General features: G+C 53.3%; 1 protein-coding gene across 6 annotated transcripts in view; it reads right to left on the bottom strand.

The window, feature by feature from the left end:
- The window catches only part of MECR (mitochondrial trans-2-enoyl-CoA reductase), a 38,064-nt gene continuing 17,344 nt past the window's right edge, over positions 279–20,998 (bottom strand). For 5 of the 6 annotated variants that reach the window (XM_005676749.3, XM_013973781.2, XM_005676751.3 and 2 more), the window contains 7 exons: positions 12,830–12,973; positions 10,181–10,283; positions 8,829–8,931; positions 7,497–7,570; positions 4,843–4,903; positions 4,641–4,713; positions 279–2,810 (listed from right to left, as the gene is read on the bottom strand). In XM_005676749.3, coding sequence (XP_005676806.2) covers positions 2,653–2,810; positions 4,641–4,713; positions 4,843–4,903; positions 7,497–7,570; positions 8,829–8,931; positions 10,181–10,283; positions 12,830–12,973 — 716 coding nt within the window. In that variant the 3' untranslated portion in view covers positions 279–2,652. Of the gene's footprint in view, positions 2,811–4,640; positions 4,714–4,842; positions 4,904–7,496; positions 7,571–8,828; positions 8,932–10,180; positions 12,687–12,829; positions 12,974–20,998 lie in introns of those variants that run through there. The other variant, XM_018057207.1, reaches the window with a different exon arrangement.

Genomic DNA, 20,998 nt, shown 5'->3' on the forward strand with positions numbered 1-20,998 from the left:
GGGACCCAGGCTCCTTTGATTTTGTTGCTGTTCTGTTCTCAACATGGTCAAAGATGGCTATGCAAATTCCATGTTTGTTTCCTGGCGAGGGGGAAAGTGGAAGGGGAAGGAAAACGTACAGGATGGATGCCAGCTTTACTTTAAAGAGGTTCCTAAGAAACAGAAAATCCCATGGACGGAGGAGCCTGATAGGCTACAGTCCATGGGGTCACAAAGAGTCGGACACGACTGAGCGACTTCACTTCACTTCAAGAAACAGACACATGGACCAGATCTTGTCAGCTGCTAGGGGGTGGGGAAAATGTTTATTCCAGCCTCCCAGTCCCCACCTAAAAGTCATCAGTCTTAATTCTTAGAAGTAGAATGGCATTGGGGGTAAAGGAGTAGATTCTGACATAAATGTTCTGCCTTAACTTAAACCTGTCCCTTGGTCTGTAATGCTTGTCTCCCTTCCCTGCCTGAGAAAATATCCTTTAAACCCAGGGCAAATGTCAACTCCAGGGACTTCCCTAGTGGTCCAGTGGTTAAGACTCCATGTTCCCAATGCAAGGAGTATGGGTTCGATCCCTGGTTGGGGAACCAAGATCCCACATGTCACATGGTGTAGCCCCCTCCACCCCCCGCCCCAAATCATCTCCAGACCCCCAGAGGTGCTACTCTCAGGGGACTCTGCACACCCTTCCCCCACCCACGAGGTCTCTAACTGTGCTGTGGTGTTATGAACCTTCCTCCCTCCTGTCTGCCCCCGAGTCTCTACTAGGGGCCAGATCCGTCTCCATGGCTTTAGGCTCATCAGAGCCCCTAAGCCCAAGCTTGTGGAGTCCCCCTGACGAACCTCATCCTAACCTTCACTCCCGTAGCCTTGGGTGGCCTCCCCCTCCCTCTCAGACTTTCTGCACTTGCCCACACTGACCAGCTGCACAAATCATCTGTCCCACTAACCTCAAGGACAGGAGAGATTTGGGTGAACTGGGGCTGATTCTGAGCCCAGGTGTACAAGGTGGCAAATCTGACCCAGAGGGCACCTGCAGACCTTTCGCAGTCCCAGGCTGAAGCCGAGTCCTTTTCTCCAGAACACACACACTATGCTCCCGAAGACGGGAGGATGACGCCAGGGCCCATGTACGTGCTGGAGCGCAACTAAACCAGAGTGTCCCGTAGCTTTCAGAGCCAGTTTCCCCACCATTTCACTGCTTTAACCCCTCCAGTTCCTCCCCGTGTCCTGAGGGCAAGTCCTGAGCCTTCCTGCTGTGAAGGAGGGCTCCCAACTCAGTCTTCCGACACCCCTACATACAAGGTGGCAGCTATACTCGCCCCTTGGCAGTTCCGCAACGGGCAGGCTCTCCTGGGCCTCCAGACTCTTGTGTGCTGCTGGCTTTGCTTGGGACACCTCCTCCTGCTGGGCCTAGAGACTGGCTGTGACCATACTTCTTCTGGGGTGGGGGGCCTTCCTTAAACCCTCAGGCAGAGCTGCTGTGTCCCCACGGCCCTCTGAACACCTCCGTAAAGTGGCCTCATGAGTAGATAAAGCTACTTGTGGGCCAGTCCCATGCCACTCATAGGCAGCCCTGGCCTCAGGCACGCAGTGGGCTCTCAGTAAGTCCACCCCAGTGAAGCTCTAGAGCTCAGGGACAGAGCGCCGGGTGATGAAAGGGACACCCTCAAGTCTCTTGGTGCTTTGCTTTGGGTGAGTGGATCACGAAGCAAAACACCAAAAAGTCACGTCGTGTCAAGTTCTTCACTGTCTGAATAAAGCAATGCCTTGCCCAGGGCCCACTCTCAAGCTCCCCCTGATGAAGGTCTAGGACAGGACCTTGGTTAGGTGCTCACAGCACCTCACACGGGGTCTTCTTTAGCGCGTGCATCACTATGACAACCACTGTGGGACCTGTGGTGTGATGCGGGGTTTCTCCACGGTGGCACTGTGGACACTTGGGCTGATGGGCCCTTGCTGACGGAGACTGTGCTGTGCTCTGTAGGATGCCGGCAATGCTGGCCTCTACTCACAAGACTCTAGCAGCAGCCCTTCAATTATGACAATCCAGTGTCCCTTGGGAGTAAAATGACCTCAGGTGTAATCACTGATGTGCCTGTCTCCCTAGTTAGAATGGAAGTGCCCCGGGCATGGTCCAGCGACTGAGAGAGACCCCATCTCCTTGATTTCTCAGCCTGGCATTTGCTCTTCTTTGGAGCTGATCCTTCCCCCTGCCCCAGACAGAACTGCAGGCCACCTGAGAATGAGTCAAACCTTCCTTTTTAGAAGGTTCTCCTCAGTGGGCTGGCACGGCTGGAGGGCAGAGATCTGTCTGACTGGCTCTTGTGCCCTGCCCGTCCTGCCCAGGCATGGCTTTACAGGGCCATGCTGCTGGGGCACAGGCAGAGGGCGGCTTCTTCGTGCTGGGAGATGGTGAGTGCCTGGGGATGGTCCTTCTCCAGAGAGGACTTCTGTTGGTTTGTGGTTTTTTTTTCCTCCTAGGAAGTTCAGACTTTATTCAATACCTTGAGGCTGGCCCCCCAATTCTCTGAGTCAGAAGGGACAGTGGGGAGAGGTGCAGCCTGTGGACGGTGGAGGCCCAACTGGGGGGTGGGGGGAGGGCCCGAACCAGTCCTGCTGATCCATCTCCCCTCCTGCTTGGCTCTGGGGTTATCACGTCACATGGTGAGAATCTGCTTTGAAGACACGAAGGGCTGCGTGGACGCTTCTAGGGCACACAGGTAGTCCTGCAGCGGGACCTCGGAGCAGGCGGGGGCCGTGAGTTGGCCTCGGCGGATGAGATCGCAGAGCGTGAGGATCAGCTCCTTGAACTGGTCTGTGGGAGATTGGAGGGCCGGGGAGGTGGGAGGTGGGCGGGAGCTGGGGCCGGGCTCCAGGGAGGCCTGCCCCACAGCCAGAGGTCAGGGCTTGGCAGGGGGGTGGCGGCTGTGGAGGCGGCCTGGTTCCCGCCTGGTTCAGGACAGTGAGAGCCGGGGTGGGGATAGGGTGGAGGCAGCGGCCCCAGGAGCTGACAGGCAGAAGAGTGGTGGCTGAGAGGCTCAGAGCCACAGAACCTGACTGGGTATAGCTGGGAGTCCTGAATGGTGCGAGGGCGGGAAGCCAGAGGAGGAAGAGGGGGTGGGCAGTGTCCAGCACAGACAGATGAGCTCTGCTGGGGGCAGAGAGCCTCCCTGAGAGCCCGAGACTCCCTCAGGACCTTTCCTGTTGAGGCCAGCAGGGTCCCCTCCAGGGGCTTGCCTCCCACTTAGGGACCCAGGATGGCAGAAGAAAATGAGAAGTGAAGGCCTTGCCTAAGAAGTGCTTTTTCATAGACATCAGTTCGTTCAGTATTCAAATTGAATTGTATCTCCTGCTTGAAACACTGTCCATGCTTCCCGTTTCCCCTTAAGATAGAGTCTGAGCTCCTTAAAGAGGATTATCAGGCCTCTCATAATCTGGTCACAACCAGCTTCCCACCCTCTCTGATAGCCTTTTGCACATGCTGTTTTCTCTGCTTGAAACACCCTGTTCATAGGACCACTCCCATCTCTTTCACTAGGAGAACGCCACTTCATTCCTCAGGCTCAGCCTGGGAGGATGGTGGTCACACTCTGGGGAACCCGTCCTCCGGGAGACGAAGGAGAGTGTGTCTGGTTCAGGGTCTTGAGTCGGAGCGACTGGCTGTTCACATCCTGGCTGCACACTCATTAGGTGGGGGTGACTTGGGGCAAGCGACTTAGCCACTCTAAACCTCAGTTTCCACCTCTGTCAAACATTGCTAACAATAGTTTAAACAATTACGACTGTTAAAAAAAATTTTGTTTTTGACTGAGACTTGAGGCCATGTGGGATCTTAGTTTCCCAAGATTGGACCTCTGTGCTGGAGAAGACTCTTGAGAGTCCCTTGGACAGCAAGGAGATCAAACCAGTCAATCCTACAGGAAATCAACCCTGAATATGCATCGAAGAACTGATGCTGAAGCGCCAATACTTTGGCCACCTGCTGGGAAGAGCTGACTCACTGGAGAAAAACCTGATGCTGGGAGAAGTGGATGGCAGAGGATGAGATGGTTGGATGGCACCACCAATTCAATGGACATGAACTTGGGCAAACTCCGGGAGATGGTGAGGGACAGGGAAGCCTGGTGTGCTGTAGTCCATGGGGTTGCAAAGAGTCTGAAATGACTTGGCGACTGAACAATGACAACCCCCTGCAGGGGAGTCTTAGCCACTGGACTGCCAGGGATGTCCCAACAATTATGGCACTGAAACCAAGAGAGGTTAAGTAACTTGCCTGATGTCCCATAGCTGGCTCGGCAGAACCTATAGCTAGCAATGGTGGAAGCAGGATTTGAGCCCAGTCAGGCTGGAGCCAGAGTTTGTTCTCTTTACTGGGCTGTCCTCCATGGCAGTCTTCCCCACTGTCAGCTCCTCGCGAGGGCAGCAGGAGCTGTCCTGTTCAATGTGGTCACCTTGAGGACAAGCCCACTTTAGCCTACAACTATTTGCTGACTGTAGCTGTTTCTAGAGGCTGTTATCCTTTATCCTGTTTTGGGGTTGGGGTGGGGGGTCTGATCACCTCTTCTGGGCTCAGGGTCGCTGGTCACTTCTGAGTAGGTGCTGCCCTCTCGTGTGACCCCTGGTAACAGGGCTATCATCCACTCACCTGGACTGTGGTCCTTCTTCCACTGGGATAACCAAAAGCCCCGAAGTTTGAGATCCTTAAAAATAAGCTGGCTCTGTGGAAATAGGAAGGAAACACACTAAGGTGCTCTGAGGGCAAGAACTTCAGGCTTAAGGGATAGACTCCCCCAGGGGCGGGGCACTGCCCGAGTCTAGAGGACTGTGGTGTTCAGACCCCGGCTTACCGCGGAGGCGATGACAGGCTGCTTGGCCATTCCCCCATAGGTCACCATGGTTCCTCCAGGCCTGAGGAGCAGAGAGAACAGAGTGGTCACAGGTACAGGCAGAGTCACAGCACCATCTATTCCAACCCTGGTTCCTGAACCTTGTTCTCAGAAGCCCTGCGTGCGTGCGTGCGTGCGTGCGTGCTCGGTCGTGTCTGGCTCTTTGCAACTCTATAGACTATATAGCCCACCAGGCTCCTCTGTCCATGGGATTTTCCAGGCAAGAATACTGGAGTGGGTTGCCATCTTCTCCTCCAGGGGATCTTCCCGACCTACGGATCGAACTCTCTTCTCTTGTGTCTCCTGCATTGGCGGGCAGGTTCTTTACCACTAGTGCCACTTGGGAAGCCCCCAGAATTCCTGGGAAGGGTTAAAAAAAAAAAATAGATTCCCACGCCTGCCCCAGACCCAGTGGATCAGGGCAAGGATCTATATTAAAAACAACAGAAAACAAAGAAGCAAGCAGACACCCCCTGCAGATGACCTGGATGTCTAACCAGGGTGGGGAGCCCACTGATTGAAGCTCGTGCCCAGGCTTTGAGGAAGAGCTGCAGGGAAGAGTGCTCCCTAAGCAAAGCTCATGACCCGAGTCCAGCTGGGCTCTGCTCCGGCTGTTTACTGGGTGTAAACACTGTGTACTGGGTGTTTACTATGTGCCTGGGTGACCCTGGGCAGCAGGCAGTGGGTCATGCTGCCTCTCTCTCTGGGCACTCTCATTCAAAGGACCAGTGAGCTGTCAGTCAAAGGACTAGTGAGATGGAGGCAGCTCGGGATGCTAAGGGATGTTGTGGACGGTGCAGAGGACGATGGTGAGTGTCAGGACCTGCTGTCTGACACCCTCAGTGGTCATACAGGAGAGAGGGGCTTGCGTCATTTAAAAAGTGTTAAGCTAAGTCTTCACGTGTCTGACTTAACCTGTGTGCTCTTCCCTGCTCCCCCAGCTCTTGCAGGAGTTTGCTGATGCAGGATGAGCCGAGGTTCACTCTGGGACAACACCACGGAGGCTCGGCAAACTCCAGAAGGGCAGAAGCTGCTGAGAGGGGCGGGGAACTCTCTGTCCCTGAGGCTGGGGGCCAGCTTGGCCTTCAGGTCCTTCATCTGCCACCTGGCTCTGGAAAGTAGCTCCTGTGGCAGGGAGCAGCGCTGAGCCCTCCCTCTGTGGACTAGCACTACACTGGGTTTAATCAGAATGGCTACCGCTTACGGCCTGGGTGGGAGGGGAGTTTGGGGGAGAATGGATACGTGTACATGCATGCACGTATGGCTGAGTCCGCTTTTTACCTGAAACCATCACAACATTGTTTGTTAATCAGCTATACCCCAGTACAAAATAGTTGTTTTTTTAAAATCAGAAACAACTGTTGACTGGGTGTTTACTATGTGCCAGGCACAGGTCTGAGCATTTCACATGTGCTGGCCAATGATCCTCAGGGTGACCCCAAGGGAGGACCTTGATGATGCCTCTTTCACAGTCGAGAAAGCGCGGACCCACCTCTCACTTGTACAGCGCTCTGTGCGGACCTCAGAGCCCCTTATACTCACCTTCTGAGGTAGAAAAGGTTTATATCCCCCCATTTGACTGATGAAGAGGCTGAGGCGTGGGTCATTTTTCATGTATTGCCTAGATCACATAGATCCTCAGCTAGTGAGCAGCAACCTTTCTGACTCCAAAGCCTACACTTGTGACCCCTGAGCAAGACTCTGTCCTACGACGGGCCACGCAGGGATGGCGGTTGGCCTCGGAGGCTGCCTGGAGTCATGTGAAGAGGTGTGCTCAGGCTCACAGCCACACAGGCAAGCTGCCTGCCCTCTCCAGGCCTGGTCTGGATGGGGATGGGAGCGGCACCCCGTGCTCAGGTGCTTGTGGGAGGGGAGGGCCACACTCTGCACAGTCGGCTGCGTGGTTCACGCTCTGTGGTTGTTACCACAGCTCTCTGATCTCATGACCCATCTTCCCATCCAGGCTGTGTGTTCTAGAGGGTTCCCTCGGTGGCTCAGTCATCTCGGTACCCCTGGCTAAAGTGAGTGCTAGCAAACAGGAGTTAACAAACATTGGTGCTCTAGTTGGGAGGTGTCCCTTAAGGCGCCCTTCCGTTCGAGAAGTTTATATGAAAGGAAAAAAGGATGAAAGGACGTACACTGTCAACACTGTCAATGATGCTTATCCTTCTTTGTGGCGGGATGGTAGGTCAGTTTTGTGCTTAATTTTTCCTTTGTGTTTTTACATGCTTTCAAGATGTTTTGTAATAATAGCATAATGTTACCTTTAAAATTAGAATCTGTTTTTAAAAGCTAATATGCTAGGACTTTTCCAGATGCCCCTAGGTTATGAACCCTTAACTGCTCCCCTTTCACAGAGGGCCCAGCAGTTACTACTGGGGTCCTCGGGAAAACAAAGCCAGACGGGTCTCTGGGCCATCTGTAAAGAAGGCTGAGAAAGGGCAGGTCCAGATAACTGGGATGGGACAAGGGTCCCGTCTTCCTACCCAGGGGTGTGCTGACCTGGCCTTGGCCTTGGCTTGCACTGGCCACTGGCACCTGGTCACTTGGTGGTCCTCCTGGCTACAGCTCAGGAGGGCCCCGGCGCACTGGACCCGAGGGGCCGAGGGACTTACGCCAAATGCCGCAGCAGCTCTGTGGAGCTTTTCCCGCCGACACAGTTGAGAGCAAGCCGTGGCTGGGGCACGTCCTGGGAAACGAGATCTACAGTGAGTGAGCTACCCCTCTGTGGGGTGTAGTGTGTGTGGAGGGGGTGAAGGGGAGAGTGGCGTGAAGCTTGCTGCAAACCGCACTTCCCTGGCCCAAGGGCAGTGTCTGGAGGGAGTGAAAAAGTAGGACCCTCAGGCTTTCAAACTCAGTCTGGGGAGGGCCTTTTCTTTACCAGCTTAATCTTGTTATCTGTTTTAAGCATACTCAGTCACCTCTTTGCAGGCTCCTCTGTCCATGGGATCCTCCAGGCAAGAATACTGGAGTGGGTTGCCATGCCCTCCTCCAGGGGATCTTCCCGACTCAGGGATCGAACCCGCGTCTCTTACGTCTCCTGCCTGGGCAGGCGGGTTCTTTACCACTGGCACCACCTGGGAAGCCCATGGATCAGCAGTATTGTTATTGAGTCGCTCAGTTGTGTCAGACTCTTTGCGACCGCATGGACTGTAGCCCGGTAGGCTCCTCTGTCCATGGGAGGATTTTGTTCAAAACTCTGGGAAAGAACAGACAGAGGGCATCTGTGCTGTGTTCTGACAGACTTCATGTCCCCTCTCCTCAGCACTTACAGGTTGGTCAGTATCAGACATGCTGAACTACTGCTTCAGAAATGCAGGTGAGTATGTGTCCTGCCCCGCCAGGAGTCAGTGGCAAGAGACTGGGATGTGTCTGATCGCTGTGAGGTGTCGGGCAGGCTGAGGGGCTTTTGAGTCTAGAGAGGCTTAGGCCAGCCCCGACCCCACCACGTCTGACTGTGCGGTCTGGGTAAACTCCTCACTACCTCTGACTATGTGGTCTCGGTAAAGTCCTTTGTCTTTTCCAAGCTTCATTTTCTCATCTATAAAACAGATGGCACCTACTTTGTAGAGCTTCTGTGCGGATTTTCAGGTAAAAACATACGGCAGGTGCCTCATAAACGTGACTTCATTCCTTTCTCTTCCCTCCTGTGCCCCTCTCCCAGCTCTGAGACTCACGTCGGCGGTGTGGGCTGATGGAGCCCATCAGAAACCTTCAAAACGACAAATCAGGCGGGGTTTCCTAGACCTTGTCTGTCTCTATGCTGTCCCCTCACAGCCCCTGGGCACTTACTGTGTGCTGTCCCCTGGCTGAGGGAATGGGCTTTACCCAGCCACAAGGAGATGGAGGGGGGATTTTGGAGACGATCAGTGGCCAGTGCCCAGCTTTCTGAACTCAAGTGACTGCCTTTCTTCAGCGGGATGAGCCTGGTCCGTTTTCACCGGTACCTTAAAAAAGCTTTTCATCTCAGGCTTTCTCAGTCCCTCTTCTGTGACAACGTGGTCAGCCCCCAGATTCTTCAGTCTGTCGGTCAGCTTCTGGAGGTCAGGTCTGGAAACCAAACACAATCCAGTCAGTCACATCTGCCCACTTTCTCCACCAGAGGCTCCCAGGACCCCTCTGCCACAGGTGTGAGAACCTGAGTTTCTCTTTGTGGGAAGCCAGGCCCAGCCACCCAGCCTCAGCACACTCCAGCATCTCCTGGCCTCAGTTTTCTCACTGGTGTGAGGGAGTGCTTGGTGGTTGCTACCGCTCCTACTGGTCCCAAGGACGCTAGAAACCATCTGGCCCAGGGAGGAGTTGGTTCCCTTCCTGATTTCTTCTATTTAAATGACAAACTCCTCTTCCTTTCCCCCTGTCTTTTCAAGAGGCTCTTCAGAGTGTTGTGCAAACATACCCTGGCCCACGAGTGGCTTTGTGCCTCTTTACCAAGGCAAACAGAGCAATTCTTGTTAGCACAACTGAGGGGATGGGGAACTGGAGCGAGTATCAGTTCTCCCAATGAGGCTGGCCTTCCCTGATGGACACAGCCACGTATGTGGACAGTGAGGCTTAAGGAGGCTGGATGATACGCTGGAGAGAGAAAGAGTCAGGAAACTTAAGTTTGTCGTTGATTTGCTGTGTCTTCCTGAGCAAGTGGCTTCCTCTCTCTGATGACAAACCTGCCCCGTCTCCTTTACATCTGTATTTAGTGCACTTCAAGGCATCACACAAATGCAAGGGAAACAGGGGCCTTGGGTTAGTCAGTTCACAGAAAGAAATACAGCTTTAAACATTCCCAAGTGTGAACTGTGGTTTCGAAAACATGGGCTTATAAGAAGTCAAGCATCTTAAAAACTCAGGTTGGGAATGAGGGCCTTCTCTACCTCCTTCCTGCCCTCCCTTTACATTTCAGTCACTCATCCTATAGCCCCGGGGCTTCCCTTATAGCTCAGTTGGGAAAGAATCTGCCTGCAATGCAGGAGACCCGGGTTTGATTCCTGGGTCGGGAAGATTCCCTGGAGAAGGAAATGGCAACCCACTCCAGTATTCTTGCCTGGAGAATCTCATGGACAGAGGAGCCTGGCGGGCTACAGTCCATGGGGTCGCAAGAGTCAGACACGACGTAGTGACTAAACCATCCTACAGCCCCAGACCGCTGGACTTCAGGGCTGGAGGCTGACTCAGCCCTTAGCGAGCAGCAGCTGCAGGAAAGGAGGACCGCTTATGCAAGGGCGCCACCTGGTGGAGACATGGGCACCTGCGGGTGCCAGGCTGGAAAGGCCCAAGTGGTGGGCTGGGATCAGGCCTTCCCACGCACCTGTCCCGGAGCACGTTGATGGTCCTCAGGCCCAGGGCGGCCGCGATCTGGATGACCGCTTGCCCCACTCCACTGTTGGATGCATTCTGGATGATGGAATCCCCTGTGGGGCCGGAAGAGACTCAAGTCGAGATCTGTAACAGGTCAAGGGCTTTCAGCCTAGGATCATATTAGAGGGTCAGAGGTGGAGTTCTTAGACTCTGAAGGGACCCAGGACCTGGCTGCTGAGCCTTCTCAGTCCTGGCAGTGTTGCTCTCTCCTCCCAGGGTGCCCCAAGCCTCTACAGCACCCATGATGCCTGCCAGGATTTGGCAACTCAGAGTTCACGCTGGATGCAACTTAGCCCCTGCTGTGTCAGTGATTTTGTATCCTTCATCATCCTCCCAGCTCTTAGGTCAAGTCTGCTTAGGTCCTTTCTTTGGTTTGCAATGTCTCCTCTCTCTCCCATTGTTCTGAAATCCTGTATACCTTAAAAGCACAGGAAATGGCAACCTGTGTAGCTTCTTATGTGAAGCCTTCCTAGATTCTTCCCCCGTGCCCTCCCACGGCACTCTGCAGCCAACTCTGTTAAGGCTCATGGTCAGCCTCGATTTACAGCTTGTAGCTCAGTCCCTTTCTATCAACAGCCTGTGGCTTCCTGAGGGAAGATGCGCTATTGCCTCGGAATGGGATTAGAGCTGCAATGGAGAAACTGGCAGCTCCTGAATCAGGGTCTGTGATCAAAGCCCAGGCCTAACTTTGCACTTGAGCTGAGTAGGGAGGTGTGGGCTGTGCTGGGAAAGCATGGGCTCTGGAATGAGATGTACCAGGGTCTGAGCCCCAGCTTCTTTACCGACTGTAACTAGAACTGAATGGGGTGGGGCAAGCCCTGACCTCTTTGAACCTGTTTCTTCTCCATAAGAAGGGTCCCAGGAGCAACCACCGGGGTGCTCCTCATTAGAGTCCAGGGCCATCATGTCTAGGGAGGGGCTCCAGTCCCCTGAAGTGCTAGCTAGGTTTAGAGAGGCAGCAGGGACCTCATGCTAGAGACAGAGGACTTTCTGGAAGAAGCAGGCTCATCATTCTTAGCTAGGGTCAGCCTACAGACTGTCACCCATCCAGGGGTTATGAAACCAACCTAGTGGGTTGTGAACTTTTTTTTTCTTAATGGTTAAGTGTATCACACATGGTGAGGGTAAATACTGTTCCATGAAACTCTGGTTTCCCTTACTTGTATATTCATACATGTCTATATACTGGAGGACAGTGTTACCACGGGTCAGGATCACGTGTTTCATGCCAGCCCTGGGGCAGGAAAGAGGAGCCACGGTGTTGGCACTTGACCTGGGTGGTGCCAGAATGGCCTGACTGGCCCCGACAGTGACAGTCCTAACCAGAGGGGCCTGGGGGGAGGGGACGCAGGCGCCCACAGCCTCTGCTGCACTGGGATTCAAGCGAAGGTCCCAGATCACACCTGCTGGCTTTCTCCACTAGAGAGACCCAAGGCTGCTTGGCCACAGCTGGGGGGCCTGCATCTGTCTCTGCAGGAAGCTGGCACTGGCTTTCAGCTGACCACCCTCCCACGTCTCTCACCTCAGTCGCCTTGTCAGCGCGACAGAGATGGGCTGGGCGATCTCTAGGGCCCTGCCTGCTCCCGGCTGTGTGGTGTGCAGGGTAACCCTGCAACCATGGTGGACGGGAGGTGGTGGGTAACTGGCCCAGCCTCCTGTCACTCGGAGGTTAATTCTGAGGAGGATTCTGTGAGGGTCTCTGGAGGCTCCCCAGCAGGACTGGGCCCTGGAAGCCCATGGCGGGAACCAGCCTTCACTGGCTTTTCCCCCTTCCTTGTCCCTGGCCCCAGTCCCTCACTCTTGCTCCCTGGGGTCACCTCCCCAGGGAACCATCTGCCCTCAGTCCTTCTCTTAGGCTCTGCTTTCAGGGAATCCCTGAATAAAACACCTGGCTTTGTCATTTCCTCGCTGAGTGATCTCGGGTGAATAATTTACCTCTCTGGACCTCAGGTTCCTCCTTTATCAAGAGGGAAGATGGTACCAGGGGCGCCCCTGTACTGTGCTGTAGGCGAGGCCCTGGGCTGAGGGCTGCTCGGCATGTCTCTGTGAGCACTCAGAACCTTGCCTCCCTGTTTCACGGATGAAGGGTCTGCTGATCCAGGAGGTCAGCTGCCAGTCGGTGAGGCCGACTGGGGCCCTCAGCTCGCCGCTCTGGCGGCCCAGTGCATTTGACGGGTGATGCATGGGAGGGCACGTATGTGGATGGGAAAGTGCTCTGGCCGTGCTGAGTGGTGAGACTAACGCTAAGTTCAGCATTTTACTGAAAACACGGGGACTGTGTCTGTCTTGTCTGAGCTCTGCAGCCCCAGAGCTCAGCACAGCGCCACACGATTTTTGCTGAGTGGCAGAATTCCACCCCGAGCTCGAGGGAATGTGGCCCCTCAGCGGTTTTCCAGGGTGTGCTCCTCCGTGGGGTTTCCACCTGTTTTCCAGGACCCAAGCTGACATCCTTCCACCTAAAGCAACAAAAGACACACTCACCAGGTCGGGCCGTCTTCCTCGCGGGCCCTCACCCATAAGTTCCCAGGCCTCGGGGGTCGGGACGTGGGTCACACCCCAGTTGGGAGAGCCCGGCCTGCTGGCCCACTGCGGCGCCTACCTGGCTGCAGCCGCTCAAAGTCCACCAGCATCCGGTAGGCTGTGCAGGGGTTGACGCCTAGGGTGGCGGCGCACTGAAGAGGGATGTCACTTGGGACTGTGATGAGCTCTTCCTCGCCGAACACAGCCTCGGTCCGCCAGGTTCCTGGGGGGAGGCCAGGGGAGTAAGGAAGGACCCCTCCACGCCCAACCCCAGCTCCCCCTCCTTGGTGGACAGGCGCCAAGGACAGTGGGCTTCAGGAATCCTTGGAGCGAAAAAAAGAAACCCTTGAGGTCTTTCTGAATGTCTTTGAGCCCTGGTGATAATTACGTTAGGGAGACTGTTAACCCCACATGAGTGACCGGGAGACTGAGCTGGTGTCACACAGCAGGAGGTGGAGGATCTCAAACCACTGGGCTCTGAGGGTGAGAGAGCCACATCATTATCGGGGCAGGAGAAGTGGCAAAAGCCCCAGGTTCCCGCTCGGGCCTCATTCTCACCTAAGGCAGGGTGACTCGGGATTGTATTATGGAAAAAGCATGCAGGTCGAAGTCGAAGGCCTAGGTGTGGGCCCTGGCTTTGCCGGTCTGCTAGTCTGAGCACAGTGACTGAGTTCTGGTTATTCTAATATGCAGATGACACCAGCAAGCAGAGCTTTGGGTGGTTCCCCAAGAGATGCTGCACAGGTTACGTGATATACAGGAAATGAAACAATCCTGTAAACTGGGGAAAAAAGGCCCCTTAACCCCCAACCTTAAAACTCAGAAAACTAAGATCATGGCATCTGGTCCCATCACTTCATGCCAAATAGAGGGGGAAACAGTGGAAACAGTGACAGACTTTATCTTTTTGGGCTCCAAAATCACTGCGGATGGTGACTGCAGCCATGAAATTAAAAGACACTTGCTCCCTGGAAGAAAAGTTGTGACCAACCTAGATAGCGTATTAAAAAGCAGAGACATTAGTTTGCCAACAAAGGTCCATCTAGTCAAAGCTATGGTTTTTCTAGTAGTCATGTATGGATGTGAGAGTTGGACTATATAGAAAGCTGAGTGCTGAAAAGTTGATGCTTTTGAACTGTGGTAAAGACTCGAGAGTCCCTTGGACTGCAAGGAGATCCAATGAGTCAATCCTAAAGGAAATCAGTCCTGAATATTCATTGGAAGGACTGATGCTGAAGCTGAAACTCCAATACTTTGGCCACCTGGTGCGAAGAACTGACTCATTTGAAAAGACCCTGATGTTGGGAAAGATTGAAGGCGGGAGGAGAAGGGGATGACAGAGGATGAGATGGTTGGATGGCATCACCAACTCAATGGACATGAGTCTGAGTAAACTCTGCAAGTTGGTGATGGACAGGGAAGCCTGGTGTGCTGCAGTCCATGGGGTCACAAAGAGTCAGACACGACTGAGCAACTGAACTGAACTGAACCCCCAACCCACATTCCAGTTCCAGACAAAAGAATAATAAAATGTCCAGTTTAAATGGCTCACTCAAGAGGGCAGGAACCGAGGCTGTGACCTGCCGCGAGTCACCTGGCTCCCTGGGCAGATACTCATCCTACACCAGCTGTGAGCCAGGCCCTTGAACAACAATGTGCTCCTGGTGTTCATGGGGCACTCGCTCCAGTGGAGCAGAACAGGAGAGACATGAATGAGCAAGTGTGAGTGCTGTAAGTTATACAGGGAGACAGAAACAGGGGGAGAAGATGACTTCAGACATGAGGAGCAAGGGACAGCTTCTCTGAGGAGGGGACAGGCTGAGAGGTGAGGGCCAGAGATGCAGCCACTCAGTCCGCAAACATTCCCGGGAAGTAAGAAGCGCAGACTCTTGAGGCAGGACAGAGATAGGAGCGGAGCAGGACAAATGCACACTGGCGGGGAAACCGGGGTGGGAAGAGTGGCTGGAGATGCGGCTGACGTGGCCCTGGCTGGCTGGACGTCACGAACCAGTGAAGTTGCTCAGTCGTGTCCAGCTCTTTGTGACCCCATGGACTGTAGCCCACCAGGCTCTTCCATCCATGGAATTTTCCAGGCAAGAATACCGGAGTGGGTTGCCATTTCCTTCTCTAGGGGATCTTCCCGGCCCAAGGATTGAACCCAGGTCTCCTGCATTGCAGGCAGACACTTTACCATCAGAACTACCAGGAAAGTACCACTTTCAAGATCTTGACCCACAGTAACTGCGTGTTACACTCTAACTAGTCCATTTACGTATATACACACACACACATACCTAACAGAAGCCAAAGTTTCATGGAACAATACTTAACTTTACTCTATGTGACGTGTTGTACTCTGGGTCAGGGCGTGAGGAATGGATTTTAGTGAACAGGAAGCTTCTAATTTTGAAAGTAAGTCTGAGGTGACTGGATTTACGCTTTAAGATCACTTTGTTGCTGCAGATGTACGGATGGCCAGTAGGTACGTGAAAAGCGGCTCAACATCACTAATTGCTAGAGACATGCAAATCAAAACTACAATAAGGTACCACCTCACACTGGTCAGAATGGACATCATTAAAGTTGACAAATAACAAACGCTGGAGAGCATGAGCAGAAAAAGGAACGCTCCCACACTGCTGGTGGGAATGTAAGCTGGTACAGCCACTATGGAAAGCAGTATGCAGGTGCCTCAGAACACTAAAAATAGCGCTGCCACATGATCCATCAATCCTCCTCCTGGGAATATATCCAGACAAAACTATCATTCAAAAGATACATCACTCCTCTGTTTCCAGTAACACTGCTCACAACAGCGAGACATGGAAAGAACCTAAATGTCCATCCACAGAGGGATGGATAAAGAAGGCATGGCACGCATGCACAGTGGAATCCCACTCAGCCAGAAAAAAGAATGAAACAATGCCATGAGCAGCAATGTGGACACAGCTAGAGATTATTTCAATAAGTGAAGCGTAACTCATAAAGAGAAGGACAAACACCACAGGATATCACTTACATGCGGAATCTAAAGTCTGGCGCAAATGAACCTATCTACAAAACAGAAACAGGCGCACAGACATAGAGAACAGCTCTGCGGCGGCTGTAAGGACGAGGCGTCAGAGAGTGGGATGGACTGGGAGTCTGGGGTTGGTAGATGCAGACTCTTCTATCTAGAATGGATAGACGAGGTCCTACCGTACAGGACAGGGAACTACACTCAACATCCTAGGATAAGACATGACGGAAAAGAGTATTAAAAAAAGAATGTCTGTATATGTATAGCTGGGTCACTTGCTGTACAGCAGAGATTGGCACAACGCTGTGAATCAAGCATGTGTTGTGTGCCCAGTCGTGTCTGACTCTTTGCCACCCCATGGATTGCAGCCCACCAGGCTCCTCTGTCCATGGAATTTTCCCAGGCAAGAATCCTGGAGTGGGTTGCCATTTCCTCCTCCAGGGGATCTTCCCGACCCAGGGAGTGAAACTGGGTCTCCTGCACCTCCGGCATTGGAAGGTAGATTTTTAATCACTGAGACACTTGGGAAGCCCCAGATCAGCTATACTTCAATTAAAAAAAAAATCACTCTGTTGCTATGTGGAAAAGATGTGGGGAAAGGGCAGAGTAGAAATAGGAAGGCTAATCAGGGGGCTACTGGAGGGGCCCAGAAGTAAGGTGCTGGCTGCCTAGACTTTGGTAGCAGGGATGAAGAAAAGTAGACGGATTCGAGTTATGTTTTGAAGATAGAATCAACAGGATGTGAGAAGCACTGGGTGAAGGGTGACAGGTCCTCACCCCTGCAGGCAGGGACCCACATAAACCAGAGTCAGACATAGGCAGATTCAAGCCCTGGCTTGTGGAGGACTTGCTGGGTCACCTTAAACGACATGGAGCCTTGCTGGCGTGGTGTCTCAGGGTTCCTCAGCCTATCTTTCCAAAGTTCTTGACTGTGCGCTCATGACCCACGGCCCTGGCTCTATTGTGGTCCAGGGTGGGGAGCAGGGGGCAGGCTGTTAGGTGTGCTGCAAGAGGGGAGAAACAAGGTGGGCTTTAGGGGCCAGGAAATGGGGTCAGGAGGCAGGAACATTCTTTACTAAAAGCTGTGTCAATCCCAGAGAAGACTGCTGGCTGAGAAAATAAGACTGAAAAACTGAAGGGGTGCTTTGAAGTCCAGAAGCTGTCTTGCCTTTCTCTGGGCTTTGGGCAGCCTAGTTTTCAGATTTCAGCGTCATCTTTATAATCATCACCCCCTTCCACCTTAGTCAACATTGACTGTACTCTACTCTGTGCCAAACACTTAGCGAATGGCTCTCTGTGCACGAAATCAAAGGTGTTTTCTAATTCCTCTTAATGGCAGGACAATGGAAATCCAGCCCTTGACATGGATTTCTGGGGCTTGGCAGTCGCTAATCCTCTTCTTAAGAGAACCTGGGTGGGATGGGGCAGCTTCCACATCAGCCTCCAGGGCTTTCAGGGGAAAGTAGAAACCCTTGGGCTTTCGAGTTGGAGAGAGGCTGCTTAAAACCCCCAGCTCTGCTGCTCGCTGGTTGTGACTTTGATCACGTCACCCTTTTTGAGCTGCAGTTTTCCTGACCCATGAAATGCGGAGGAAAACACTCCCGTCACAGAGTGAAGGCTGCACAGACTATCACCGTGCCTGGTACACAGCAGCTGTGGAGCCCCCCATGGGCTCCTTTTCTGATCGGCATTTCCCAAGCCTGAGTTCCGAGGGCTCCCAGTCCCCACTCTCGTGCACCCAAGCCTAAACTGTCTCCATCTTCTAATGCAGGGGTCACTAAACTATGGATCATGGGCCAAACCTGGCTCGCCACCTCTTTTTGTAAATAAAGTTTCACTGGAACACAGCCCACTTTTTAATGTATTGTTTATGGCTATTTACAACAGCAGAGTTGAGCAGAAGTGGAATGGGCTGCAAAGTCTAAAATATATACTCATTGGCCCTTTAAGAAAAAAGTTTGCCAACCTCCCATCTAATGCATATGGAAATCTAGTGTTTGCAAAGGCCATAGTATGTGTGTATTCCCTCAGTTGAGGCAGACAAGGCAACAATAATCAGCTGTTTCAGAGATGGCGAAACTGAGGCTCAAGGTCACTGTGATTTAAACAAGGTCATGGGGCGGTGGTGGTGGAAGGAGAGCCTGCCTCTGACTCCCAGGCCAGTGCTTGCTAGGCCCCGAGGTGCCTCAGCGGGGTCTGAGTATTTCCAATGGGCATGTCAGTTCGCACATTCTCTGGCCCTGCCTCCCCTGGGTCTGGGGAAAAGGATGACCAGAGGCACAGCAACAGCTGAGCAGCTCAGAGCATGAGAAATGACCAAGATCTGGCCAGCTGAGGACTTCTCTGGTTAATGACGGCCACTTTACTCAACTGCAGGCTTCTCAGTCTCCAGAACAAAGACTGTGTCTGTTCAGTGCTACATGCTAGAGCCCCACACTCCACGGATGCTCACAAGATGTTTACTGAATAAATCGAGTTAATTATCATCCTGACAATGACAGAACCCTCATCCTCCCCGACTGGCACCTGATTTAAAGAGTCACCCTTTCTCTGGGGGATAAATCCCAGCTCTGGCTATGCCAGCACCACACACGTGCAATTGCCCACACACACCTGGCCCACGTCCTTTCTTCTCTCCCATCTAATCACCAAGCCCTCTTACTCCAGCTTCTCTGTCCACCGGTCTCTCCAATGCCACAGCACCGTTTGTTCAGACCCTTATTATCTGAAGCTTGGATTGCTCGGCCACCTCCTCACTGGCTTCCTGCCCCCCCACTCTCTGCCCTTTCAGAGTGTTCTCTGTAAGGTACAAATCTGATCAAACTGTTCCTCATCTTCACCCTTCATCAGCGCCCCCCACCTCCACACACCGACTGGATGTGGGCTCTCCATGACCAGGGCCAGTCGACCTCTCCAGCCTGATCTTGCTTCTCTGCATGCCCCACCCCCGCCCCCACCATGACCCAGCCACACTGAGTGGCCTGCTCTGCCTTCTCCCATCGCCACACCTTTGCCCCTGGCTCTGTTTCCCCTGTCTTGTAGACCAGCAGTCTCCAACCCTTTTGGTTTTGTGGGAGATAATTTTTTTTGCAGCAGTGGTGGGGTGGGGTGAAGGATCAGGTGGTAATACGAGTGGTGGGAAAGCGGCAGATGAAGCTCCTGCTGGTTCCTAACAGCCTCAGACCGGGACCGGGTCCATGGCCCCCTGGGGGTGGGGTGGGGCGGGGCTGGGGACCCCTGTTCCAGACCCAGGTCAAGCCTCACTTCTCTGGGAAGCCCTCCCTGACGCTCCCCAAGACAGGGAGCTCTTGCCCTTGTGTTCCTCCTGGGACGACAGCACTCATTATGCTGCACTGTAGTAAGTCCCATCTTCCTACTCCAGCCAAGGGCGTGTGGAGGGCAGAGACTGTGTCTGACCCGTCGGGGGCCCTTCACTCCGCACAGTGGGTGTGTGTGGCCCGAAGCACCTCTCGTAGCCTGTGAATCTTGGCAGCTCTCAATCTGCTCACCTGGCTATGCTTTCACTGTGCGGGGTGGTGGAGTGGGGAAGAGGGGTATAGGAGAGGGTGGGGCCATTCTTGGAAGCATCCCTGATCTCACAGAAGGAAAGAGCTTTGTAGACTCCTGATACTACTTTTTTCCTGCCCGGTACATTCTTCTTTCTAGAACAGCTCCCTCCTAACCTCTGGGATTGTCAACTGCCAGAAGGCCCCCCTCCCTACACCACAGATGTTGGCAAGAGACTCAGCCGGGGCAACTATGAGTGGCCCAAGCCCCATCCCCTGGTGATAGGTTTGTGGATGGGCAAAGACCCAGGCAGGGCTGGTCAGAGCCCTTCTAGGGGATGGACACGGTGGTACTGGCCACATTGTGGAGGACATGCTCTTCTGATTGCTCTCAGGATGATGCAAACCTCAAGCTGCCAGTGACTGTCCATTAAAGGTAGGTATCAGAGTGGGTGTGACTCTTAGCTCCACCAATTAATGGCCGGGTGACCTTGGGCAAGTTGCTTAATCCTTTACGTTTACTGCTGTCCCATCTGCAAGATGGGAATAATAACAATACCTACCTCACGCCGTGGGCATATGAGTACATATAGGTAAAGTGCTTATAACAGTGCCTGGTACAAAAGGAGCGGTCGATATCTGTTGCTATTTCTACATTGCTGTGGGGACAGATCCCATCGGAGGGCTAATGAGAACAAGAGCAAAAGCTCTCACAGCCCTGGGGTTTCTAGATCCAGCTGTGCCTGAAGCCTTCCATCTCTTGTACCTCCCTGTTCCACAAACCAATTAACTGCTTTTCTGGCAAACCAAGCTTGAGTTGACTCTTTGCAAGTTATAACCTCAAGAGTCCTCACGCTGGAGTGAAGTGGGAAAAGCAGAGGTGACCAGAGTCTAGGGGGCTCTCTTTGCAGTCTGCTGTTTAAGTTTGGACAAGGGCTTCTTCTTAGGCTTCAGCTCCTCATACGTCCAATGGGGTGAACGTCAGCCCTGCTTCCCTCTCGTGGCTGCTGCCAGGATCCATCTGTGTGATATTTGTTCCTCAAAACCCATCAAGTGCTAAAAAACACATCTCACCAAAGACTCCTCACGCCGTATCAAAGAAACTCCTCACCTGCAGGGTGGCTTATGCAGGGCCTTCCAGGCGGCCCCACCCACTTTCTGACCTCCCCCCTCACTTTTTCCTGCAGTCCCTTCCCACGGGCACATCCTCTGCTGAGGCTACACCGAGTTTTCCTCCATTTCCAAAAGTCACCTTTGTGTCTTTGCTCCATTTGTGTTCTCCAAATGCCACCATTTAGGGCTCATCTCCACCTACCAAAATACATCCATCAGAGGTCCCTGCCAATGAAGCCTCCTCCTGAAGCCCTCGAGACTGTCTTTCTCTCACACACAGTTGCCAGAGGTGCCCTCTGCTTTCTGTGAACCCACAGCACTCCCTTTGTGGAGGCTGTTGATTTGGAGACTTCATCAGTGAGATTTTAACCTCCCGGAGGGCAGGGGCTGCCTTGATTCCCCGTTGCACCCTACGTTTCCTAGGGATGTAAGAGCTCCAGTCAACATGGGTGCACAGTGCTGAGCGCTGATGCACTGTCTCCTGAGCAAAAGAAACAGAGATGCTGCTCTCCTGGTCCAGCTTCCATCCCCCTTGGAGGTGGGTGTATGGACCTAGTAATAAGTCCCGTGCTGCTTTCTTACACTGAGACAAGGAGGAAATGTGTACCAT

Source organism: Capra hircus, chromosome 2 (assembly GCF_001704415.2).
Source record: "Capra hircus breed San Clemente chromosome 2, ASM170441v1, whole genome shotgun sequence".
Classification (NCBI taxonomy): domain Eukaryota; kingdom Metazoa; phylum Chordata; class Mammalia; order Artiodactyla; family Bovidae; genus Capra; species Capra hircus.